The 26,580-nt window shown below is 35.3% G+C and overlaps 2 protein-coding genes across 3 annotated transcripts in view; one reads left to right on the top strand and one right to left on the bottom strand.

Moving 5' to 3' along the window:
• Positions 1-5,046, top strand: part of loxl2a (lysyl oxidase-like 2a) — a 38,548-nt gene extending 33,502 nt beyond the window's left edge. Inside the window, exons 11-14 of one of the 2 annotated variants that reach the window (XM_009305250.5) lie at positions 251-366; positions 445-581; positions 1,380-1,491; positions 2,814-5,046. In XM_009305250.5, the coding sequence (XP_009303525.2) occupies positions 251-366; positions 445-581; positions 1,380-1,491; positions 2,814-2,881 (433 nt within the window). In that variant the 3' untranslated portion in view covers positions 2,882-5,046. 2 annotated transcript variants of the gene reach the window in all.
• Positions 5,047-9,214: 4,168 nt separating this feature from the next.
• Positions 9,215-26,580, bottom strand: r3hcc1 (R3H domain and coiled-coil containing 1). The gene is made up of 7 exons (XM_073914567.1): positions 26,528-26,580; positions 15,146-15,283; positions 14,612-15,071; positions 11,530-11,702; positions 11,383-11,453; positions 11,203-11,298; positions 9,215-9,324 (listed from the first exon to the last, which is right to left on the bottom strand). The coding sequence occupies exons 1-7, from the start codon at positions 26,578-26,580 to the stop codon at positions 9,215-9,217; spliced, it is 1,101 nt and encodes a 366-aa protein (XP_073770668.1).

The raw sequence follows: 26,580 nt of genomic DNA, 5'->3' as shown, positions 1-26,580 counted from the left end.
TTAACTGACACAGTAAAACACCATTGTTACTGTCCATTTGTCTGATTTTACTGATGACCAATCAGAGCAGAGGAGAGGTTTAAAGAGACTTTAATTTTAGACACTGAGAGAAAAAAGCTTTAATATTTGCTATTTATGAGTAAATAAAGTGCTTTTTGACCTTGGACTGACCTTTAAAATAGCACAACTGGGGCACTTCATTATGATACACAATAAAACTCTCACATTGTATTGTTGTGTGTCTGCACAGGCATTATCACAGCATGGAGGTCTTTACTCATTATGACCTGCTGAGCTTAAACGGCACCAAGGTAGCAGAGGGTCACAAAGCCAGTTTCTGTCTAGAGGACACTCATTGTGATGAAGGTGAGAATGCGAGGGCTGATCCCCTGAACTTTTTTCAGTTCAAGCTGAATTTCTAACTGGTTGTTTTCTTTGGACTAGGTATTTCGAAGCGGTACCATTGTGCTAACTTTGGTGAACAGGGCATCACTGTTGGCTGCTGGGACACATACAGACATGACATTGATTGTCAGTGGATTGATGTCACGGATGTCAAACCAGGAGACTACATTTTCCAGGTACAGTTTCAAATCACTGTTGGTGTGAATTTTAGACAATGAGTTTTTGAGGGAATTCTCTTATGTTCACACCGTAGGTGGATTTATTGAGTTAAGATATCCAATCCGATCAGTTGTAATGTACAAGTTGGATTAAGTGTATTCTATATATATATATAGATTTTATTTCTTCCTGTCATGCAAAGCTTTTCCTGCATCTAGTCCTCACATGATCATCGAGAAATCATTTATGCTAATTTTGTGCTCAAGAAACATATTATTATTATTATTTATTTTTTTTAAATAAATTTTAGAAACTGCTTCTTTATATATTTTGTAAACTGATACATGCCATTTTAAACTCGGAAGGTATGATTTAAAAGAAAAAAAAGAAATAAACATTTTATACAACAAGAGTGCATCAAAAGTCACAGCAATATTTATTATGTCACAAAAGATTTTTTACATCACATAAATGTTCTAGTCTTTAGATTCCTGATAATCCAATAATAACTGCTAAAAAACGTTTTGTAAGATATAAGATATTTCTAAATAAATAGAACTAGAAAACTAGAAGGTATTTTTTATTGTAATAATATTTCATAACAACTCGTTTTTTCCTCTATTTTTAATTGCTATTTGACAAAAGTAGTATAAAATACAGAATAAGAAAAATCACAGACTGTCTTAGTTTTACTATTTTGCTTTATTTTTGATTAAAGAACTGCAGCCTTGCATAAAGAGACTTTTTAAAACTTTTGACCGAAAGTCAATATCAAAAATGTTATTTCACCTGACACGTCTCTTTCTGGCACACAGGTGGTAATCAATCCAAACTATGACGTCGCTGAATCAGATTACACCAACAACGTCATGAAGTGCAAGTGCCGCTATGATGGATACAGGATATGGACATACAGCTGTCATATAGGTGAGTTGGTTAGAAAAATAAACCCTGATTCTGTAAAGCTCTTTTCTGCGATTCTTTTCAGACTTCTGTTTCATTTTTTGTTATATAGGGAAATAACTAGGAATAACACATGGCAGTAAAGTCCACAATTACCCTGTCTATAAACAGTGTTCATTCCAAAATTCTCAAAATATAATTAATATTATAAAACAAAATTACCAATTTGCAACATCAAGCAGCCAGTTTTATTTTATAGTTTTTGTATAGTTTAAAATTGTTATATCCTGGATCTTACATGCTGCATAATGGTGTTGGATAGTGACTTTTATTTTGAAGGTTTTATACAAATACAATATACAGTTGCAGTCAGAATTATTAGCCCCCTTTTCATTTTTTTCTTTTTTTAAATATTTCCCAAATGATGTTTAACAGAGCAAGGAAATTTTCACAGTATGTCTGATCATATTTGGTTTTCTGGAGAAAGTCTTATTTGTTTTATTTTGGCTAGAATAAAAGCAGTTTTAATTTTTTAAAAACCATTTTAAGGTCAAGATTATTAGCCGCTTCAAGCTATTCTTTTCAATAGTCTAAAGAACAAATCATCGTTATACAATAACTTGCCTAATCACCCTACCCTGCCTAGTTAACCTAATTAACCTAGTTAAGTCTTTAAATGTCACTTTAAGCTGTATAGAAGTGTCTTGAAAATATTTAGTAGAATATTATTTACTGTCATCATGGCAAAAATAAAAGAAATCAGTTATTAGAAATGAGTTATTAAAACTATTATATTTAGAAATGTGTTAAAAAATATTCTCTCCATCAAACAGAAATTGGGGGAAAAATAAACTGTATATAAGACTTATATATGTGATTTTTTTTTCTTCTTTTAGACAAATTTAAAATGTTATCCTAGCTCATCTGTGCTATATAAAGTTGTTACTTTTGCGTTAGGGTAATTAGGCAAGTTATTGTATAACGATGGTTTGTTCTGTAGACTCTCGGGGAAAAAAAAATAGCTTAAAGGGGCTAATAATTTTGACCTTAAAATAGCACTTAAAAAATTAAAAACTGTTTTTATTCCAGCCAAAATAAAGAAAAAATATGATCAGACATACTGTGAAAAATGTCCTTGCTCTGTTAAACATCATTTGGAAAATATATTAAAAAAAAATTAATAAATAAATAATTCAAAGGGGGCTAATAATTCTGACTTCAACTGTACATGAGAGCTGGCTTGAGGCAACTTATGGTAATCTTTGGGTGAACTATTCCTTTAAGTGAAAGAATAATGTCAATAGAAAAGGATGTAAGTGAGTAACCCCATCTCTACCCCTTTCCAGGTGGCTCACGGAGTTCAGACATGGATGAATACTCAGGAATGAGCAACCAGCTGAACCACCTCAGATAGGAGACGATGAGCGACGGACAAAGGCTCTCGGTGGAGGACACTGCAGGATGTCATTTAGACCAATATTCAAATATGATTGACCACTAGAGAGACTCCAGCACTTCAACAGCAGATCCACTGCTCTTTAACTGACCACCGAGTATAGAAGTAGGTTCTTTCCTGATCCTCGTGCGCTGCAGAAGCTATTTAACTTCCTAAGATGTACTGTATTTATTGCATTTCTGTGCTTGACTTCTAGATAGTCCATCCAAAAATGAAAAAGTGAGGCATTGTTTACTCACTTTGGTGCTGTTCTCATGAAAAATTAACTATTGTGGTTATATAGTAGAAGTGTGGTAACCATTCATTTTGGATGCAGTGATGAGGTATGTTTAAGCACAATTTTACTGTCATGGTTTAATTATTGCCACTTGAAGTTTTATGTAAATTAGTTTGGGGAGGGTATTAAAGTTACCATGAAATGAAAATAACATTTTTTAGATGTTAGTATCAGCATTGTTAGTTTTTAAGATATCTATTAGCTAGTGTGCTCTAAAACAATGGCAAAAATCATATTTAGAAGATATAAAACGGATATAAACATGTAAGGCTTGTATTTCGTCACTTCTGTCTAAATGAATCAACGATTTTTTATTCACGTCACCTAATACTTTAGTTTTTCATCAAACCACAACCAATCAAATGCTCTCTAGTATCTGACATGCCCCGCCCCCCTTCAAGACGATCATTTGATGTGCTTGAGCTCAACCACTCTCACTGGTAGAGCAGTGATAAAAACAAAATGCTATTGGCTGTTTTTTCCACCCTCTCTTCGTGTTTCTGTTGAAATTACGTCAAACATCGAATAAAAGCGAATATTTCAAAGCACTTGATAGGACCTTTAAAAAATGTCCATATAGCCTCGGCGAGCATCTGTAAAAACATACAATCCAAAAATAATAACCATGCCAGAACGGTCCCTGCAGGTTATTATTATACATGTAAAACTTTGTAAACCATTTTTTTTCATAGTTCTAAATTAGATGTCTTTGACATTTCACAGATATTCAGTAATGATATTAAACAATTGGTAGTTAATAATCTACAATTGTTAGAAATGCATGTAGACGCACACAGCAAACTAACAGAATAAACTCAGTTGGTTCCCGTTTACTTGTTGGTTTGATGTTTTTCGTTATATACGCATATAACGAAAAATATATATTTTTTAATACACTTAAATTTTTGTTTATATACTTAAATATTTTTGTTTATATACTTAAATTTTCCTGACGATTTTATAATATTTCGATAATTTCTACATTTGAAGAATTCATTTGCCAAAACAAATGGTCATTTGTGGAATAACATGATTTATTCAAATAAAAACAGTGATCAACTTGACCTGAGGGATTATCCTGTAATTTTGAGACATCTAATTTAGAATTATAGGGGCAAAAAATGGTTTAAACAGTTTTACATGTATAATAATATCCTGCATGGACCGTTCTGGCTAGGTTATTGTAGGTTTTGTAGGTTATCACATCTTTAATACTTTGGGAATGTTATTTCATGGTTCCAAAAAAAATAAAAATAAATAAAGAAAGAAAATGCTCCCTCTAAACAGCCAGTAAAAATGTATTTTAGCAGAATGTTACATATTTTCTGGATTTTCACTAAAATTGTGTGGAAAACAGTGAGGAGGAACTTATAAAGTCTGTCATTTCTTTGCTCAGAAACTCATTGGAATGACACCAGAGTGAGTAAATAATGACCGTGTGTTCAATTTGGGATGGACAATCTCTGTATTCATGTAATTTCAAGCTATTCAAAACTGGGATCTTTTTCTTACTTTCTTTCTACATTTATTTATAATATTCCAAAGCCTGTAGTTTCGTGAACCCAACCCCATTCTGGCTGTCAGACTCTTTTTGTGGTTAATTCATCAAGCATGTCAAGTTATTTATTGTGAGTCAGTCAGGGATTATGTTTTATGTTGACTTTTGTGTATGCAATGTGAAACTGTAAGAATGTGTTGGTGTTTGTGAAGCATCTGCCCTCCGTTTTATGAGGGTGCCTATCTGTATGACCAGTTCAGTGGTTTTCAGAAATGTGTTCATGACTAAACTGCACATTTGCACAAACCATTGTAATGATTTCTGTAATAAAAACAATTCTTATGTAAACTGTGTGTGTGTGTGTGTGTGTGATCCTGATGTTTTAACTTATGTTTGGGTATAGCCTGAGCGTGAAAAAAAGATCTGCAAAGAATTCACTCCAAAGCAGAAAGCAGTTTCCTATGTTTCCAGGTTCCCAAGTTTAAATCATTTTACTACTCTGTGGCCTGTGGGCTGTACCATGCAGCCAGATTAGCCAGTTTAGTTTTTTTTTTTTTTTTTTTTTTTTTTTTTTTTTGCGCCAATAGGTTTAAAATAACAATAGCTCTACTTGCTTTCAAAATAAAAGTTTTGCCAACAAAAAATAAATTGTGCAAAAATCTAAAAATAAATGCAAGTCTCCAAAAATCACAAAGTGAAAACAATTTTTTGAGAAATAAAAATGAAATTTACAAACAAAAAAAGGAACTGCAAATAAAAATCAAGCAGTGCAAAGTAAAACTAAAATATATGTAAAAAAAACACATATTTGCAAAACATTTTTATAGCATTTATAGCCTTTTTAAAACCCGTCTAGTCAATTGCAATGCTTATTTTAATTTGCTTTTAGACAACTGTGAGTTTGTCATGCTGTTTTCACATTTCAGTGCGTTTCACCCTAATTTGACAAGAGGGCGGTCGAGGGAACTTGGTCATTTACAGCAGGTCATGCGCGGATAAATCGTGCTATATGTGTGTGAACATTTTGAGTTTACTCACTTTATTTGCGTATATATATTAGTATATATTTGTTTTACTTTTTCTTTTTTTTTTTTCAAAACAATTTTTCCTTTGCAATTCTTTATTTTTTTTTTTAGAAAACTTCTCAAAAATTCATTTTTGTGTTGCAATTTTTGGAGATTTGCATTTATTGTTTATTTATTTATTTTTTGCTTAATACTTTATTTTTTTTTGTTTGCAAAACTTTTGTTTATTTTGCAAGTAATTTTGGCCCTAGATTGACTACATATTAGCTCAGCTTTAATCAGTCTTTGTTGCATGCTCCGTGACTAAATGGGTTATGTTCTGGTTGGAGATCACATACTGAGATTCCACCAATGTTACATCTCTGACTCAAAGACACCCTTAGTTTCTATTACTTCAAATTAAAGGTCACAATTTTGTAAAAGCACTTTTAACAGGGTTCCCACTCCAAGCCAAATGTCAAATTCCCTGGCCAAAAAGATGAATTTCCGTGACCTATAATAAATAGAAAAACAGCTTGTCCAGTCCCTCCAGAATTTTGTGAGCAAATAGTCACCTTGGAATTGTAAGGTTCTATCTGTGCTCTGAATGATTTTGAGATATTGAGCTTCAAAGTTTTTTCATTCCATATAGCAGTGTGTGTGTAACATTTGTTTTTTTAAATAAAAAGTCTTAAAATGTAAACAACTCATTAAAAAACATCCCATAATGTAAATAAGTTGTCATTTAATAAGAATATGTCAATATTAACTCAATGCTATATATATATGTCAATGCTAACTCAATTTTGACAAAAAATGTCAGATAGAACCTTATAATTCTAAGGTGACAAAATGCGAAATTCAATGCAAAATTTGGCACTAAATTTAAAGCAGCTTGAATTATTTTTATTGATGCAGATTTTGCCACACTATAATTTTTTTTCTGTTTTTTGATTCACATTTCCCTCCATTTATTTATGCTTTTGAATTGCAGTATGATTTTTTTTTAACCAAACAACTTTTGATTTTTAATTGACTTTTGACTTTTTTTTTTTTGCTTCAAACTACTAAAATATACAAAAACAACTAAAAGCTGTTTTCATCAATAATTACAGAGCAGAGATCAAAGTGAAATGGTGCAATTCATAACCATAAACAGATTTTTAAAAATTAGAAATTATATACAGTATATATATATTTTTATGTAGCTTGTAAATTGCTCAAATTCCTGCCACAAAATCTGCTTTGTTTGTAAATAACATATTTGCATAGAGAAAGTTATTCTATGCTGGGATATCTCGAGTTTTAATAAAATACAGAAATTGAATGTTCTTGAGGTAAAAAAAGAAAAGAAAAACTAAGATGTGTAATTTTGTGTATATTTTCACAGCAAAACAACACAAGAAATGACAAATCTTGGCACAAAATTGATATTTTAGACTACAAAAATCATGAAAATTTACAAAATCTGAGTCTGGTTGAGCATCAACCACAAAACAAAAATTTGATTGCCGGTTGAAAGAAATAAAATGGCAGTGGAAAGTAGCCTTTCCATGAGAACAGGCAAAATATGTAAAACAACATTAAAAAATTGCACTTTAATAAAAGGGAGGTAAAATATGATATTCCTGATATTCCTTTACTTTCAATGTCTGGAACAGATCTTTTAAGTCTACAATATTTCAGAAAAGTCCATCACCCACTCTGTTTTAAAGATAAACTTGTCTGATTTTAATGAGGGTTCATTATCTTTTCTTTGTGCTGCTTAGTTATGAGTCTTTTCAATCATCCCCATTTCTGTCGTATTTAATTCCCTACATTATTGGAGAAGCGGGAGCAGGATAATCTATAGTTTATACATTATTAAGTGACAATTCAAAACTGTTAACAAAAAACGTGGTTTTACAATGGTTTTAGATCCGTCATGGCCAAACCCAAGTGGATTCAGTATGGGCATCGCAAGTCTATAGGTTGCGCAAGTATTTGACTACTGAGTCTTGCGTAGATTCCATATGAGCAAACTCACGTGTGTCCCCACATGGGCAATCACAGGCTGGCTCAATATAAGCAACAAATAAGGTTTCAGAATGGGTCAAGACATGTGGGGCCTAATTGGTTCTACCATGTAGGAAACACAAGTGGCCAACACATAGGTGCCAAGGAAAAAAAACAAAATCAATTTCATATAGGTTGCTTATGTGGGTCACATGTAGGTGTCCCACAATCCCAGGTGGGTCATTTAGGAAATAAAACTGCTGATAGTAGCTCAATGACAGAGTTCTTATGTAAAGTATTGGGCAATCCCACATGGCAGTGTCTCTCAACCACGTTCCTTGTGGCAAAATCAGCGGTTAGAGGAGGGATGTCCAAACTTGGTCCTGGGGGGGCAGTTTCCTGCATATTTTGGTACCAAATGTCCAGGCAGGTGTGATAAAGGAGGTTGGAGCTAAACTCAGAAGCACTCCAGGACCAAGTTTGGACACCCCTGGGTTAGAGTATGGACTGTTCTACACTTTGAAATTGTACCTGAAATAGTAAATCATCCGACAACATACTACGATTTGGGACTTACTAATTCCATGTTCAAATAATATTTAGGACAGATAGTATGCGAATTGGGACGCAGCATTTGACACATTTTGAAGAGGAATAAATATTAGATTCTGTGTTGTAAAAAGTGCTTTGTGTGGGGAATAAATCAATATGCAACACCAATAAAAAAACAACAAATAAAACATTTAATCAAAGTAATAAAAGAATTTCAATCAACAAATTAGACACATTTTGAAAATGTAGAAAACTAATAAGTTAAATCACAAAGAGAAATGAATTATTTAATCGCACATCACCCACAAATTTCTTATTTAGCAAAATTCGCACTCAAATGACACACCTGCTAAATATAAGAGCAAACCAACTGAAAAACAACGTGAACATCCGAACAGTATAACCAAATAATCAAATCAGATTTAATATGGTGGTCATGCATGACTTCTTTTCCTGAAACACAGTCAACCACACTGATTACTGCCAAACTCAACTCACCTCAAATAGAAACAGTACTTCCCCTTTTGTCTTCAATAGGGGTGTTTCTGTAAACACTGACATTTAAAGAAACAGTATATTTGCAGTGGCTTTAGTAGATGCTGAAACATATCAGACTTAGTAGTGTGGAGAATCATAGCAGGGGAAAAGCAAGCAAACCTGTTTCAAAAAGTGGAAAAACTACAAAAAAGTTCTTTGAAAGTTTACCAAAAACCCTCAGAAAATAATCAAACGGTCATTTAACATACTCTTGGCCTTTTTCCTAAAATAGTACAGGACTCAAAGTAAACAAAACTGGAAAGTTGGGGGACCAAATGCATTTCATGTGTTTGAGAATTTCCTCAGCAGCTAAAATAAGATTTGCAACTCCTGTTGAGTCTGGATTGTATAATAGTTGATATCCAGGACGTCTGTCATCTGAACAAATGAAAACAGGTCAATGTAAGCTGTAATTAACTGAATCAGAGTCATTTGTCAGTGTTTGCCCCCAGTCCTCTCAGCCCCAGTGCTCTGCTCACCATCCTGCGAGCCACTACTGCGTCTGTACGCGGCCTTTCCTTCACCGGCTGCATGAACTCTGCACAGGGGACAAAATGGCATTAGAGTTAGAAGTCAGTTATAGAGTAGTGATTTTTGCACGGCTTGTCGACATGATGCTTATATGTTAAGTAAATGACGAAGTGTGTGACATCATTAGCATGACGACAAAGGTGACGGTTCATCTTACTACAGTATCTAAAATAGCTTATTTCTCTGGATTTGAAACATTCTTTAAAACATTTTGAATAATGTAAATACATAATGTAATTGGTATTTATACAGTGCATTTATCATGTATGGCCATACACCCAAAGTGCTTCACAATCGTGAGGGGGGACTCTACACACCACCACCAGTGTGCAAGATCCACTTGGATGATGCGACAACAGCCACAGGACAACGAAGCAAGTGTGCTCACCACCAGGATGGGGAAGATTAGAAGGACATGATAGGTAAGGACCGATAAAGGTAATTTGTCCAGGACACCAGGGGACACCCCTACTCTTTTCAAGAAGTACCATGGGATATTTTATGATCACAGAGTGTCAGGACCTCGGTTTATCATCTCATCGGAAAGACGGCACTCAATGAGAGAAAAGTGTCCCTTTTACTTTTACATCAGATATATATTTTGTATGACATTGAAAAAATGTAATTTGTGTTACAAATCGCACAAGAAATGTTGTGTCAAATCACAAGAGGATCTCTATGGTCCTCTGCTAGACATATTATGGTTACAGTTTTAGAACTAAAATGGTTTTTGACCATGCAAGTTTTTTAATAAAAGAGATGGCAGAATTCTGCCTGTAACACTTGCATCAATATGAATAAACAACTTAAATTTAAGTTTGATCAATATTAAAGTGACTTTTTTCATTCAAATGTAAAATTTTTAATGTAAGCCATCAGTGTTGCAGAAAAATTTAGCGGTAAATGGTGGAAAACAAAATACTCATTATCTCCAAAACAACAACATAAACTTATAGATGAATAGTAAACAAACATAAAGATATATCATTTATATAATAATAAAAAAAATTGGTTTAATAACTACAATACTAGCTTTAATCCACAGCCTGGGGAAACAGTTCTCAGCGCAAGAACAAGTGCAGTTAGAGCTTCAGAGCTTCCAGTTGCTTATGAGTGCACTAAGATGTGAGGGGTCAAGACATTGAGGAATCGCATTTTGGTCAAAACGGTTCTTATCTGTGATTGTCCAAGATGTGGCAAATGTTTACACTCACATGCATGACTCCATTCTGATAAATGAACTGATTGAGCGCTCTCGCATACATCATTAACTGAAAGCTTTAAAATATCAATGAATTCATACTTTGCCTTTGTCTGAAAAAAAGAAGTTTAATTTAGTATGATCGTGTGTGTATAGATCAGAATATGCATGCGGTTGAATTTTTTACAAATATTTGTTACTTTGAATGATGCTGAAACATTATTTCACCAATTATTTTCACTAAAGTATTTGAAACATGAGGCAGACACTTTCGGGACATTTAATATGCTTTCTATTAAATCACTTTTGTAAATTTAATTTGATGCCAGCCCATTACAAATACTAAAACACTAGGCAGCACAAACATTTTCAACTGATCATGTGACACTAAGACGACGTGGTGGCGCAGTCGGTAGTACTGTCGCCTCGGAGCAAGAAGGTCACTGGTTCGAGCCTCGACTGGATCAGTTAACGTTTCTGTGTGGAGTTTGCATGTTCTGCCGCATTTGCTTGGGTTTCCTCCAGGTGCTCCAGTTTCCCCCACATTCCACATGTATTTTACTTTATTTTTATTAAATAAATGCAGCCTGGATGAGTATAAGACAATATCTGAACAACAGTTTGTTACTATTTCAAAAAGAATACATTTTTAAAGCACCTCATTAGGCTTTTTTGTCTTTGTACCTGCTCGTCTGGCTGCTTTCCACTTTGCTTTCTCGCTCCCCTCTAGCAGCGGACGGGTCTTCAGTAGCAGATGTTCAATAGAAAGCGCCTCTGTAGCTGAACAGAATAAAAACTATTTCATTTAACCATGTTTGAGAATTCTTAACATATAAAATGAAACAAACACAAGCAAGACAATACCTGCCAACTGATTAGAAAAAATACCAAGAGCATGATTGTTATCAACCCACTTGACCTTCATCCCCCCTTCACTGAAAGAGATGTACAGCAGAGTCATTTTATAGATTTGTATTGTTGTTGTGCCACAATATAGAGGTGAGACCTTACCTGTAGTCTGCAAATGCATCAAGAATGTCTTCAGTTTTAAATATGACGGGAAAGTCATAAATCTCAATTACATGGCCAAATTCCTCAGGGTCTAGCCAGATGTTTGCATATGCAGGGAAATCACTGCAGGTGTTCACTATAGTGATGTCCTTTTCTTTGACTTTGGCTTTGATCTAAAATAACCAAAGCAGAAAAAAATATGTTCCGAATTTGATGGCTATTATGGTAAGAGATCACAGTTTGAAAAATCCTGAAATGAATTAAATAGATTAAGCTGCTTTGTACACATTAAAATAAACAATCCATACTTATGACCTATCGGTAAACCCCTCTGCCCCCAAATGCACTGGTTGCAAAGGGACTGGAAATATTTAGACATATTTAGGCTTCAAAGCAATATAGAAACACTGATTTGTTTATATTTTTAAATAATAAAAGGATATGCCTGGGAGACTTGTAACACCAATTTTTAGGTATCCAAAGAGAAGAAGCCTTGAAAAGTATTTTATTCCAGATCTGAAACAAAACAAGACATCTTAACATTCAGAATGTCATTAAGAATGTATACATTTGTTTTTAAGATAAGTTAAAGAAACTTAGTAATAATAAATTATAGAGTAAAGCTAAGATAGGCAGCACTGATGTTCGCTAAAGAATCAGGACAGGTACATGCTTTCTATAGGCAATACAACACACAGATTAGAGTGAGCAGTGCAACATGCACTCTAAGCTTATGTGTAAGACATTGACAAATAAAGTCATCACAGCTTTTGGCTCACAAAAGTGAGCTTGGAACTTCGTATGATTACAGTTTAAGGTTTTAGCAATGTTTTTGGTTCCTTTTCTGGACTTTGAACATCTTTGAATCTCAGCATCATCTGTCTAAGGAGGTTGAGAGAGCTCTCGGATTTCATCTATAATTTGTGGTATGAAGATAAAGAAAGAACTTGTGGGTAGGCGTGGGCCAATATAAGTTTCTAACAGTGTGATAACACAATTGCTTCATCCAAAATCGCATACTTCCATACTATAAAGTACACTAAAAACAGGATGTGAGCAGAGTAGTATGTCCGAATTTATAGAATTCAAAAAAACATTTTGCAAAAAGTACCAGGATGACCTACTACTTCTGGCGAGATCTAAGGGATGCTATGCTACTCCATGATGCACCGCGAGAGAATTCATGAATAGGAGTGAAGTGATGCAACAGACATGGGTCTGACATGGGTCTGTCATGTGATGATAAAAAAATAGCATCCATAGTACGTTGAAGTTCCATTCATACTACTCACATTCTTACTGTATAGAACATACTTTTCTGTTGGTCGAGTAATACATTCATATTCAAATGCAGTACCTACTGAGTAGGCAATTTCAGACACACCCAAATTTTAATTTGGAAAACATATAAAATATTTTATAACAGTAAACATATCAGGCTAAATAGTTCAAATGAATTATTGACCTCTGCTGTCTTCATTAGTTTCAAAAACACTGATTTTAGGAATGCTCCGATCGATCGCCTGAAGATCGGTATCAGCCGAAAAACACATTTCATGACTCGATCGATACTTGCCAATCTGATGGACCAATTGCAGGTGTTTGTTTGTGAGTTTACAGGCAGAGGAAGACACACATGCGCTCCCATATATTATGCATAGCCTACAACAGGCACAACACGTGAGGTCATCACAACAGCTAAAATTAAATATATACAGTGCGGTGCCACCTGTTTACATAGTTTATTGGCGTGACTTGCACGAGTGAAGGTCTCCTTGTGGCAAGTGCAGCCATTATATTTCCATTGTTTTGAGCTGCTGTGACACAAGTGGAGCGATCACCCCTATCTAGTGTCTCATGCAACCTCATGACTTCTTCTGGAAGCTCTGCGAGACTCTCGCATATTCATAGCGGCTCTTTGATCCCCAAACATTTGTTAAAAATACCTGGACATTTTGGTGACGTGAGCAAATCAGGCAGATCGCAAGAGGTGATGTCTGAAGCATTACATTTGTTAGGTTAAATGAATAGAACAGAAAAGATATCTCTAGTGCAAATCCCCCTCTTTGTCATGAAGCGATTTGCTGTGAATAGTTGGAGACGAGCAAAATATTTGAATGGTCCCGAATGTATTTAAGTCTTTTTACATATAGCAAAAGCATGTAAAAATGGTTCTGACTATGACATGTTCACACCTAAATGGTTATAAGAGATGTGTTTAAGGTATTATATGCAGCTTCCTCAATTTATTTACATAGGGAAGGCAAGATCTTCCTCTAAGGTTCCTACTTGCAGGGAAAATGTGCCTAATGCATTATGAAGCTTGAAACATTTGAATCTGTACTCAGTATCAGTCGATCACTATGACAAGGAATCGGTACTCGGTATCCACTGCATAAATCCTGATCAGACCATCTCTAACAGATTTCTTTACAATTTAAAATGGCATCTTGGAAAGCTTTTCAGCTGGAGATACTGTTGTCCTAAAAAACGTTTAAAAAAGAAATAATAATAAAATAAAAATCTCACATATACCATACGAACGGTATAGCAGAAAATTCTGACGATTTTAAAACCTTGACTTTTCCAAACCGCGGTATGCCTTGAAAACGGTTATCGTTCCATGCCCACTTGTGGGATTACTGACATGATGAGGAGTCATTAATTAATAAGATTAATACACTTATTTTCATTTTTAGGTGAGCTCACCCTTAAATCATCACAAGCCAATTGAATTAAATGTAAACAAATGTAATTTAACTCTCTGGTACATGAACATGTTGACGCTAGATGTAAGACTTCTCCCACTCACATTGCGATCTGCAAACCCTTGTTTCCAAATTAATCTAATTTTCCACCACATTTACTTCAAATTACTTTAGAAATCCCTCCATGGAGTACTCAAGTCCTGCCTTGAATGCTCCCCATCAAGCGGTGGTCCTTCTGTGTCAAAACTGTATAAATAAGGTCATACTGTTTAACAAGATTTCACACTGTTAGACAGTTAGCAACAGTAACTTAAGAAGGTGGGGCGTACCGATAGGTCAATTATTAATGAATGCAAATAATTAAGTTATAATACCTCAGAGATCAAACTTTCATCAATGCCCTCCTCCTGGAGTTTCACATCAGTGGGAAGGACTGTGTTGTTAGCACCATTTTCATCCTCTTGGTTGTCTAATTTCAAAGACATTAACAAGGACACAGTCTCGTCCCATTCTGGAGGCCACGGAGAAGGTCCAGACTTTGAAAGTTGCACAAATTCATGATCTGCGAGTGGTTGGTGAGTGGGGTCCTCTTTTGGCCTTGGATTGGCGACAATATCATTGTTTGAGCAGGATTCCTCTGATGATTCCTTGCGATTTGGTTGTTCCGGATCTACCTTGTGTCTAATAACTCGTGGAACATAAATAGCCTTGTCCGGCTTTTTGTCTCTCCGTCTGTTGTTGGATGTGTTGCCTTTGTCGCCTATTACCCTGTCCTGATTGCATGCTCGGTTATAGGAACTGCCTTTTGCATCTTGTTGATCCTGTTCTGACAACCTGCACCACATTAAAAATGTCAGAGTGTGTGTTTGTGTTAGTGTGTAACATGGCAATATGTCTGGAAGCATTACCGGAAGTCAGAATAGCACACGACAACTCTGCGAGCACAACCCTCGCCCACAGAGAAGGTGCTGAGGTCAGGGTGATTCAAGGTGGTTTCGTGAATCAAGAAGCGAAATCGGCTTGGCAAAGGCGGGAAGAGTAGAACGCTACAATGAAAAGATGTTTCAATTAGAGAATACAGCAGGAAGTCTAAATTACTGGGGAGTTTATTATCAATACATCTAATCAGCCTATCACATAGTACCTATGACTTTCTATATTAGGTTGTTACTGAATGGGGCGGCACGGTGGCTCATTGGTTAGCACCAGGTTCAAGGCTTGGCTGGGCCAGTTGCCAATTTTTTGGGGGGTTTGCATGTTCTCCCCATGTTCCGGTATCCCCCACAGTCTAAAGCAGGGGTCACCAATCTCGGTCCTGGAGGGCCGGAGTCCCTGCAGAGTTTACCTACAACTTGCCTCAACACACCTGCCTGGATGTTTCAAGTATACCTAGTAAGACCTTGATGAGCTTGTTCAGGTGTGTTTGATTAGGGTTGGAGCTAAAATCTGCAGGACACCGGCCCTCCAGGAACAAGTTTGGTGATCCCTGGTCTACAGACATGCTCTATAGGTGAATTGGATAAACTAGTGAATGACTGTAGTGAATGAATGTAAATGGGAGAGTATGGGCGTTTCCCTGTATTGGGTTGCAGCTAGAAAGGCATCCGCTGCGTAAAACATATGCTGGAAAAGTTGGCGGTTCATTCAGCTGTGGCAACCCCTGATAAATAAGGGACTAACCAGTAGGAAAATGAATGAGTAAAAGGAGTTCAACTCAACTTTCTTCACAATATCTTAATTTGTAAGAAAGTTATAAAAGTTTAAAACAAGTTGATTACCATTTGAATATCCACTTTTTTTTTTTTTGGAATTATGGTTCTTAATAAAAATTTTACTTTTATTTGCATGCAGTTACACAATAATTAATTGGATAGTTAAACTTAAAATTAAATGACTATTTTAAATATAAAAATAAATATAAAGTAAATATTTACCAATTACCCACTGTCAAGTGGTTCCAAACCTTCATGAGTCATGTGGAAGAAAACCTGTAACCATTGACTTCCATAGCACAGAAAAACAGATATTATGAAAGTCAATGTTACGTGGTTTCAGTTTTCTACACAACCGTATTTTGTGTTCAACAAAAAAATAGTTTCTAACTTATAAAGGTTTGAAACAAGTAAACAGCGAGTAAATATGATGAATCTTGGGTGTTGTGAAAGGGTTGATATACACTAGCTATTAATTGATTCGAAAGTTTTTAATGCATTGCTAGTCAGTTATTATATTACCAAATACTGCCATAATGTCAGGCCCATAGCCCCAGGGACGAGGGGAGGGGGGTGCTGGTTAGAAAGACCCAACCCTCACTGACAAAGATCCAGAATTTGTCTTATCCATAAGCTCATATTTCCTATTTGACTGCTATGCCATCATAAATGGTGAAAATAACTCATAGAAAAAGGCTTTGAGACCAAGTCGAATCCTCTGGTGGCTGTCTCTTTAGCATGACTTCGGCTAACCAGTTTGGCCAATGCTAAAAAATATTTTAATTTTATAATCTGATATAAGAAAAGTTCTTTTGCCACTGTATTGTTTTTAAATAGAGAAGGCAAAAAAATTGTGAAGCTCTACATCATTATTATTATGTTTTAATTATTTTTATTATTTAAATGGCCAAATTCTGACTGAGGACAGTTGACGGTGCTGGCCAGTTTGTAAGTTGCCTAATAAATGACATTAGGCCACAGTTTTCAATTTAAAACTTTATCAGATTGCTATGTTTTCTAATGATATAGTAATAAATTTGTGTTAATAAGTATTTATTCACGTTTCTTTATTCTAAATCTTTAGGAAATATTTTTGGTACATCAAAAAGTGTGCTTATGCTCACCATCTGACATGCTAATCCAGCAAAAATAGTGCTTAAAATGATTCTAAAATGCAGTATTTCAATCTCAGACATGTGGTACAGATGAATTGGGTAGGCTAAATTGTCCATAGTGTATGTATGAGTGTGTGTGTGTTTCCCAGTGATGGGTTGAGACTGAAATGGCATCCGCTGCATAAAACATATGCTGGATAAATTGGCGGTTGATTCCGCTGTTCTCAACCCCAGATTGATAAAGGGACTAAGCCGTTAAAAGAGAATTAATTAATTAAATAAAAATTTAATAGAAAATGTGGCGAATAACTGCAAAAAAGGTTCACTTTTTGGGGGGGAAAAACAGGCTGGCTGGCTGGCTACAGACCAGACCTGACTGTAGAATAATATTGTTAATGAAGGCTGTTTGTGTTCCAATCCTCAGATGTGTTATGAGGTTACCTTTTCCGCTCATTTCTTTGAAGAAATACCTCCAGCTCCTCAAGAACTGTATGGACCAATCCAGTCTCTTGTTTAGGGAGGTAAGAGCCATTGATGCAAGGATGAGCCAGGATGGACGATTTTAATCCAGGGACTCGGAGAAGATACTTTCAGTCCTGATTTCAACAGTTTGTGAGAACACAAAGACACATTAAAATATGCATCAGTAAGTTAACTTAACGTTACAGACAAAATACGATAGTGTTAATATAAGAATATAATCACTTCACATCTACTGAGGCACTTAAAAAGTTATTTTAGTGTAACTTAAAGTGAACTTACAAGAAAAAGCGAAGTATATCAGAGAACCAATGACAAACATCAACTCGTAAATCTTACAGCGAATTTAAACTCACTTAACTCAACATTAGCAACTAGCTTAGCACACTAGTCTTTTCTTATCAAAATATACGCGCTTTAAAAGGCGACTGGTTTATGCACATGTATACCACATTAAAGACCTTTAAAAGCGATTAAATGCCAGTTGAAAAAATCCTAAATCGAGCAAGCCGAAAACACCACAACACTGAGTTAAACTGACATCTCCGACGTCACGAAATACTTCGCCTTGAAGGCTTTTAGTCCCCTCTGCTGGTCAGGAGTGAAATAACAATGGTTATGACTAATTTTAAAGGGATTAAAAAAAATTATTGAATACACGAATAATAACATCACTGCATTGAAGAAAAATACAATAACAAAAAATAAGAAAGACAGAGAGAGAAAAAATACACAGCCTCAATCATTAAGAAAAAATATTGTCATAAGCTTTAAGAAACTTATTATTCTTCTTATTATTAATAAGCTTAAGAGATTCAATATTGTACGAAATTTCAACAAGGAAAGTATTAAAAATAGTTATTGTTTTTAGAAACTTATTTTTGTGTATAAAAAATGTACAGTGTAACACAAAAAATTTTACAATAAGATCGAGAGCATGATCATCATTCGAGAAATACAGAAATATATCTTTTATAGACACATTTAAATCATGTTTAAATAAGGATGATAAATAAAAAATAATGTCATTCTTAAAATGACAGATCTTAAAATGTATCTCTTTTATTTTGTTGGATATGCTGAATTTTATTCTTCCATTGAATGCAGTCAGGGAATTTGGTCCAAATAAATTAACATCTTGGGATGGTATATGCAGAGTAATGTAACAATCGTCTGACGTGTCTGTTGTCACATTTTTTATAAAAAAAAAAGACACTCCATCCAAAAAAAGTTTAGGCATAATTGTTTCCCTCTCATTAAAGTAAAGAAAAGTCTTAAATAAATGCACATAACTTTGTGACAAACTCTTTATAACACAGTTGAAGGATTTAGCTGGCAAAGGGAAGTTATACAATGTCATAAATTCTTCATATTCCAAAATATTGCCATCGTTTTTAAATAAGTCCAAAACAAAAACAATTCTTCTTTCAAACCACTTATCAATAAAAAGAGATTTCCCACGAGTTAAGACATTAGAGTTGTTCCAAAGAATTTCTTTGTGTGGGGAAAAATTGTGCGCATAACACAATTTCAAAGCAAGCAAAGCTTGTTTGTGAAAGTTAGAGAGGGAAATTGGCAATTTAGAAGGGATGAAATTACATTTTAAAAGAAAGTATAAGCCACCTAATTTATCAAATATAACATTGGGGATATGGTACCAAATTGAATTATTATGACGGAGACATCTTTGTAGCCAATTAATTCTAAATGAGCTAATTAAATCTTTGAAATTTAAAACCTCTAATCCACCCTCGGAGCGCCTATTAGATAAGACTGATTTTCTAATTATATGGGATTTATTCTTCCATATGAAGTTCAATAACACTTTATTTACATTATCAGCAATTTTGTCACTGATAAAAAGAGACATCGCAGGATGAACACGATGAGACAGACCTTCAGCTTGGATAAATACCCTGCCATAAATGGATAAGTCACGTTGAAGCCATGAATTAAAAAATATTTCTAGTTTTTGAAATTTTAGGTGAAAAATTCAGATTTTGAATAATTTGTCTTTAGTTAGGAAAATCCCCAGGTACTTCACACAATCTTTAACAGGTATATGTTATGTATAAGTGATTGCTGTGTATCAAAAAATTTCACACTTTGTAAGATTAAAATATAAGCCTGAGGCTTCAGAAAAAGATTGAATAATACTAAGACTTAAAGGAATTTGAGTTGGATCTTTAAGAAATAAAGTGATATCGTCAGCAAGTTTAGAAATTTTAAATTCTTTGTCAAAAAAAGTGAGACCTTTCAAATTTGGATTTTGTAGGATGTTAGGAGATAACAGTTCAACGGCTAAAAGAAAAAGGAATGGGGAAATGGGGCAGCCTTGGCGCACACCTCTATCACAAATAAAACGTTTAGTGGTTTGCAGATTAACCAAAACCGAGGAGTTAATGTCATTATAAAGCATTTTCACCATATTAACAAAATTATTTCCAAAACCATAAGCTCTTAGAGAGTTAAATAAAAAATTATGTTGTAATGAATCAAATGCTTTATGAAAGTCTAAAAACAAAATCATAGATTCTGAGTCAATGTTCTCTGAGTAGTCAATAAGATCAAGTACTATTCTTATATTAGAGCTAATATGTCTATTATTCATTAAACCATTTTGTGTTTCAACAATTCTACTGTGAAAACCAGATTTTAAACGAATTGCAAGAGTTAGCAAGAAGCTTATAATCTATATTTAACAAAGAAATCGGCCTCCAATTAAAAACTAAAGATACTGTCATGATTTACTCACCTTTCGCTTGTCAAAGTTTCTTTCTTCTCAAAAAAAGATATTTTGGAAAATGTTGGAAACCTGATGAGGGGCTAGGTGGCGCTGGTTCGAGCCTCGGGTGGGTCAGTTAGCATTTCTGTGAGGAGTTTGCATGTTCTCCCCGTGTTCGCGTGGGTTTCCTCTGGATGTGTGCAGTAGGTAGTGCTGTCGCCTAACAGCAAGAAGGTCGCTGTGAATTATAATTCTATTCTGCTTATAATAATTCTGATGTTGAATTATTATGTTTGAGATATATGCTTGCAATCTGTCATATTAGACAATTTTGTTCACTGGTATCCGATTCCGACATTTGCCATTATCAGATTATATTCAACAATATATAGGCTAGAGTACTTATACTTACATTGTAAACATTTATTTTCATGCACAACCATGGGTTTGCTATGAAAAAAAAAAAAAACCTATTAAATGCTTGTCGTAATCATAACTCTAAAATGCGATACAATCATTTAAATGATGTGCACACTTTCGGTTTCATTTTGACTGCTAAGTGCTTGTTCATACTTCCAGCGCGGCTCCCAAACGATCACTCTGTGCCACAAACTGAATATTATTTACAACTGTATTACCTGTTACTCGCAACATATGCAGGTTCTGTTCACTAAAGTAGACGTGCACGTCTATCATTAAGTAGAGCGCTTGCGCGCCCTGTCTATAACAACTCACGGTCAGCAGCTCACGTCACGTGTGATTTCCCGATCGCTAAAACATCATTATATTAGAGACAAAAATGACATTTTTAGGTGAATTATATCTTTTAAATACAGTATGGGACTGACACGACTGACAAAAATAACTGCGTTCGCAACTTCACGTGAGCAAAGCAGGTGAATACCGAATTAGAGGATAATCACTTGCGCTAATAGCTGATGTGATGCGTGCGACTGTTTAAAATGCGTGTGCGCTCCCGTTTCCTTTTGTGAAGCAACTGTGTCTAGAAACACAACTGATGCGATTTATGGGTCTATCATTTATGATTTATGGGTCTATCATTAACCAAGCATGTGTGATCATCCTTTCATTATCACAGTATGTTTTTTTTATTTGCTTTCTTTTGCATTAATAACATTGCATTAATGGGAGAATAACTCCCCATTTATGTGTAGTTAACTGGTGATCTGGGACCTTTAGCCAGGACATATGACTGTGCATTTTTTTGTTAAATAAAAAGTATAGTATTCAGCTATTTTTTGCATGTTTTCACACATTTAATATTTGTGGCTAAGAAATAATTAACTGTTTATTTATTGTGTGGTCAGAGATAAATTGGGTAAATCCTTCATTTTGGGCTCTGAAAATTATGAAAACTAATTGTAATATATTGTGGCTATAATATATAAAATTGTGGCTAGTAAAAATGGCGAGTGGCTAGTAATGTTTAAAAACTACTAGCCACAGTGGCTGGTGGTCAAAAAGTTAATGTTAAGCCCAGTACATAACATATACTAAAAACTTATACACACATTACCATCAGAGATGCGGATTGAACCCAGGCCTCCAGTGTCAGAGTCTGGATGCTTAACCACTGCTCCACAGGAAAATACACTGTGAGCGGGACCAGGCCATATCCTAAGCTGCTGCTGCGCTGATGGTCGTGGGGAGTGGAGAACATGTGTCTGATTCCAGCGGCGCTCCAGGAAGAGACGAGTCTTCGCTGAGGCCATCTTCCAGCCTCCACCGCAGTGACTGAAGCTCTGCACAAGACTTTTGGCCAGCGGAGAAATTAAAATGGTCGTGCCCAACTGAGTCTGGTTCTCTCAAGGTTTTTTTTCTTCACTCCCATCAGGTGAAGTTTTTTTTCCTTCTCCGCTGTCGCCACTGGCTCGCATGGTTCAGGATTGGTAGAGCTACGCATCGATGAATTTGCTCTTCAGTGTTTGAACTCTCAGTAATGATTAAATCACACTGAACTGAGCTAAACTAAACTGAACTGAACTTAAACACGAAAAACTGAATTACACTGTTCCAGTTACTATGACCATATATATATATACACACACACACACACACACACACACACACACACACACACACACACACACACACACACACACACACACACACACACACACACACACACACACACACACACACACACAGCCCATACAAATACACTCTATGCAAATACACAAAAGATACACTCCATACATAGAGGATACATCTACATGATATACAAACATATACACACATTACTGTCAGAGACAAGGATTGAACCCGGGTCTCCAGAGTCAGGATGCCTAACCACTGCGCCACAAGAGAATACACTTTAAACAAATGCACACATGATACACTCCGTACATATACACATATGATACAGTCGATACATACACACACTTCATATACACACACACACACGATACAGTCCATACATACACACATACTCTATACATATTATTTTTATATATATATATATACACTGCGTACATACACACACACAATACACTATATACATATACATACACACAATACACTCCATATATATAAACACACAATATACATATACACATGGAACACTACACAATACACTCCATATATATAAACACACAATATACATACACACATGGAACACTACATACATATAAAAACACAACTCAATCGATACATAAACACAATACACTCTATGCAACTACACAAAGGATACACTCCATACAGAATACATATACATGATATACTACAAACATATACACACATTACTGTCAGAGACGAGGATTGAACCCAGGTCTCTAGTGTCAGAGTCTGGATGCTTAACCACTAGGCCACAGGAGAATACAAATAAAGTAAATGCACACATGATACAGTCCGTACACGATACGGTCCATACATACACATACTTTATTTCTATACACACACACACAGTCCATACGTGTCACAGGTGAACACACTTTAAGCAAACGCACACATGATACATTCCGTTTATATACATACCTGATACAGTCCATACATACACACACATACTCTATACATATATTTCATATATATAGACTCTGTACATATACACACACATGATAGAGTCCATACAAATACACAACACACTCTTTGCAAATACATAAACGACACACATACATGATACACTACAAACATGTACACACATTGCTGTCAGAGAATGGTATTAAACTCAGTTCTCCAGTGTCAGAATCTGGAAGCTAAACCACTGGGCCACAGGAGAATGCATGTTACACATATGCTTATGCTTAAACATACATGATACAGTACACACACGCACGCACGCACGCACGCACACACGCACACACACACACACACACTACACTCTTTACATATACATAAACAACACATTTCATATATATATATATACACTCCGTACATACATACATACATACACACACAAGGATACAGTCCATACATACACATACAATACACTCTATACATATGCATACAGACAATACACTCCATATATATAAACACACACAATACAATCTACATATACTCCATACAGATACACACATAAAACACTACATACATATAAACACACAACACACTCTATACATATACACAATACACTCCGATACACAGGATACACTCAAATATATAGACACACATTAGACTCTATACAAACACACATGAAACACTACATACATATACACACACAATACACTTCAAACATACACAAACACGACACACTCCATACATACACACACACACACACACACACACACACACACACACACAATACACTCTATACATATACACACAATACTCTATACACACACACAATCCACTACATACATACACAAACACACGATACACTATACATTTACACACACACACACACACACACACATACAAACATGCACACGCACACACACAAACACTCACATGATACACTCCATACATACTGCATACTACGGTGGCCGGGAAGTTGAAAACAACATTACAAAGTGTGAAACACTTTTACAAAGCTCGAGACAAATTTATATTTTGAAAAACATTTTTACCAATCAGACACAATTACATAGGAAAAACAAAATTACCAAGGACAAAAACAAATGTACATTTTAGAAAAAAAATAACAAGACGCTAAACACTTTTACAAGTCCCGAAACAAATGTACAATTACAGATTCATTACGGAAAGGAAATGTACCACACACCGGGAGTGACCAGCCGGAATGTACCACACACTGGAAAGTATCAGCTTGTGTGTTTAACAACTGTAGTGAGACGCGATCCAGCGGTACATCCTTGATAAACTTTTAGAATCAGGTATTGGCGGTAAACATACAACATTATAAAAACATTGTATTTGAACAATCAGTGTGCAATTAAAATAGGAAATAAGCGAACAGAATTCTTCACTCAGGGGCAGTGTGTGAGACAGGGCTGTCCACTGTCACCAACCCTCTTCAATATTTACATCAATCAATTGGCAATGCTCCTAGAGCAAGTAGATACGCCGGGTCTCACACTATATGACTCCAGTGTAAAGTTCCTGCTGTTTACAGATGATCTGGTGCTGCTTTTGCCAACAGAAGAGGGTCTAAAGCAGCAGCTGGATATCCTGCAGAGTTTCTGTCAGACCTGGGCCATGACCGTTAACCCAAAGAAAACCAAAACTCTAGTATTCCAGAAAAAAACCCAGATGTCAGGGAAAGAAACACAGCTTCTCCCTTTGTATGACAAAAATCGAACCTGCCACAAGCTATACATACCTTGGATTGAAAATAAGTGCTAATGGAAAACTAAATCTGGCTGTGAATGAACTGAAAGAGAAAGCGAGAAGGGCCTTTAACGCCATTAAAAAAAGCAACACAAATAGAAATTCCAATTGGAGTCTGGCTCAAATTTTTCCAGTCTGTGATTAAACCTATAGTGCTATATGGGAGTAAAGTGTGGAGTCCTCTCCTCAGCTATGAATTTGATAGGTGATAAAAATAAAAAAGATAAAAATCCAATTGAAAGCCTACATGCAGATTTCTGTAGAAGCATCATCAGGGTACAGAGGAACACACCCAGCAATGCATGCAGGGCAGAATTAGGCCACTATCCTCTACTCATGTGCATTGAGTACTGTCAAATTTTGGAAACACAATAAAATGAGTGACCCCAACTCTTATCATTTTAAAGCCCATAAAACCCAAGAAATAGACACTGACAAAAGCCCCCTGATTCAGATGGTCCTGAAGCTGCAAACACAAACCAACACAATGAATATGACTAACAGCAGGCAGCATCAGGACACGGACATGCTTATCTACAGAATTAAGCCCAATGAAATGATAAATGCATGAAAAGAAGAGTATCTGATTTACTGGAATGAAGCAGCTGGAAAACAAAGTAAACTTCACTGTTATTTAGGCCCAAATAGAGATTATAGTACAGCAACATATCTGAGTGCAGTAAAGGACAGTAAATTAAGAACAACAATGACCAAATACAGGCTGAGTGCTCACAGTCTGACTCCGATACATACAGAACTGGCAACCCAGAGAGAGACGCATCTGCCCACACTGTGCCCAGGCAGAGGTGGAGACGGAGGAACACTTCCTCACCCACTGCACAAACTCATCAGCACATCAGAGAAACATTCTACCCCAAACTACAGAGCATTTACCCACAATTCACTGAGTTAGACAATCAAACACCGCTTCAATATTTACTATGGGAAAAACTGACTTTGTCCTTCTAGCGGCACAATATATTAATGGCTGTCACAAAAAGAGAGGAGACCAATAAAAACATCATTGCTGCGCTTACAAACACACACACGCACATGCGCGCGCACACACACACAACTAGATGATTATAAATGAATCATTGTAAATAAACTGTTTATTATTGCTGTTGCTGTTTTTTTCCTAAAATGTTGATTGTGAACGTAGTTTATTCAGATCTATTATTATTTTTATTGTTATAAATGAATAATATTATATGAATGATATATTGAATAATATGATAGATTATTTATATTTTAATTTATTATTATATGCACATATCCTCTTTTTTTATTAGTACTGTTTACTGTGTTTTTATTAAATATGTATGTTCTTTTAATTTTATGTAAACTTTATAACTGCTTTGGCAGTAAATTTGTAACATTTGTCATGACAATAAAGCAATTGAATTGAATTGAGAGAGAGTGAGAGAGAGAGAGAGAGAGAGAGAGAAAGACGCACATACATACACAAAGAGAGACACAAACACATAACAGAATAACACACACACAGAATCTTACCTGAGCTGGTGACTATCATCCTCATCATCATCATCATTAGAGTGTGTCATCAT

Source organism: Danio rerio, chromosome 10 (genome assembly GCF_049306965.1).
Source record: "Danio rerio strain Tuebingen ecotype United States chromosome 10, GRCz12tu, whole genome shotgun sequence".
Classification (NCBI taxonomy): Eukaryota; Metazoa; Chordata; class Actinopteri; order Cypriniformes; family Danionidae; genus Danio; species Danio rerio.
Note: the sequence above shows the minus strand (reverse complement) of the source record. Positions and strands in the feature narration are given on the sequence as shown.

Excerpts from the sequence above, each read along its gene's own strand:
- r3hcc1 (XM_073914567.1), bottom strand. The coding sequence starts at position 26,580 with ATGATGACACACTCTAATGATGATGATGATGAGGATGATAGTCACCAG. Across the intron at positions 11,703-14,611 it reads ATGAAAGTTTGATCTCTGAG|ATCAAAGCCAAAGTCAAAGA; the intron begins GTATTATAACTT and ends TGGTTATTTTAG. Across the intron at positions 11,299-11,382 it reads TTTTTCTAATCAGTTGGCAG|CTACAGAGGCGCTTTCTATT; the intron begins GTATTGTCTTGC and ends TATTCTGTTCAG.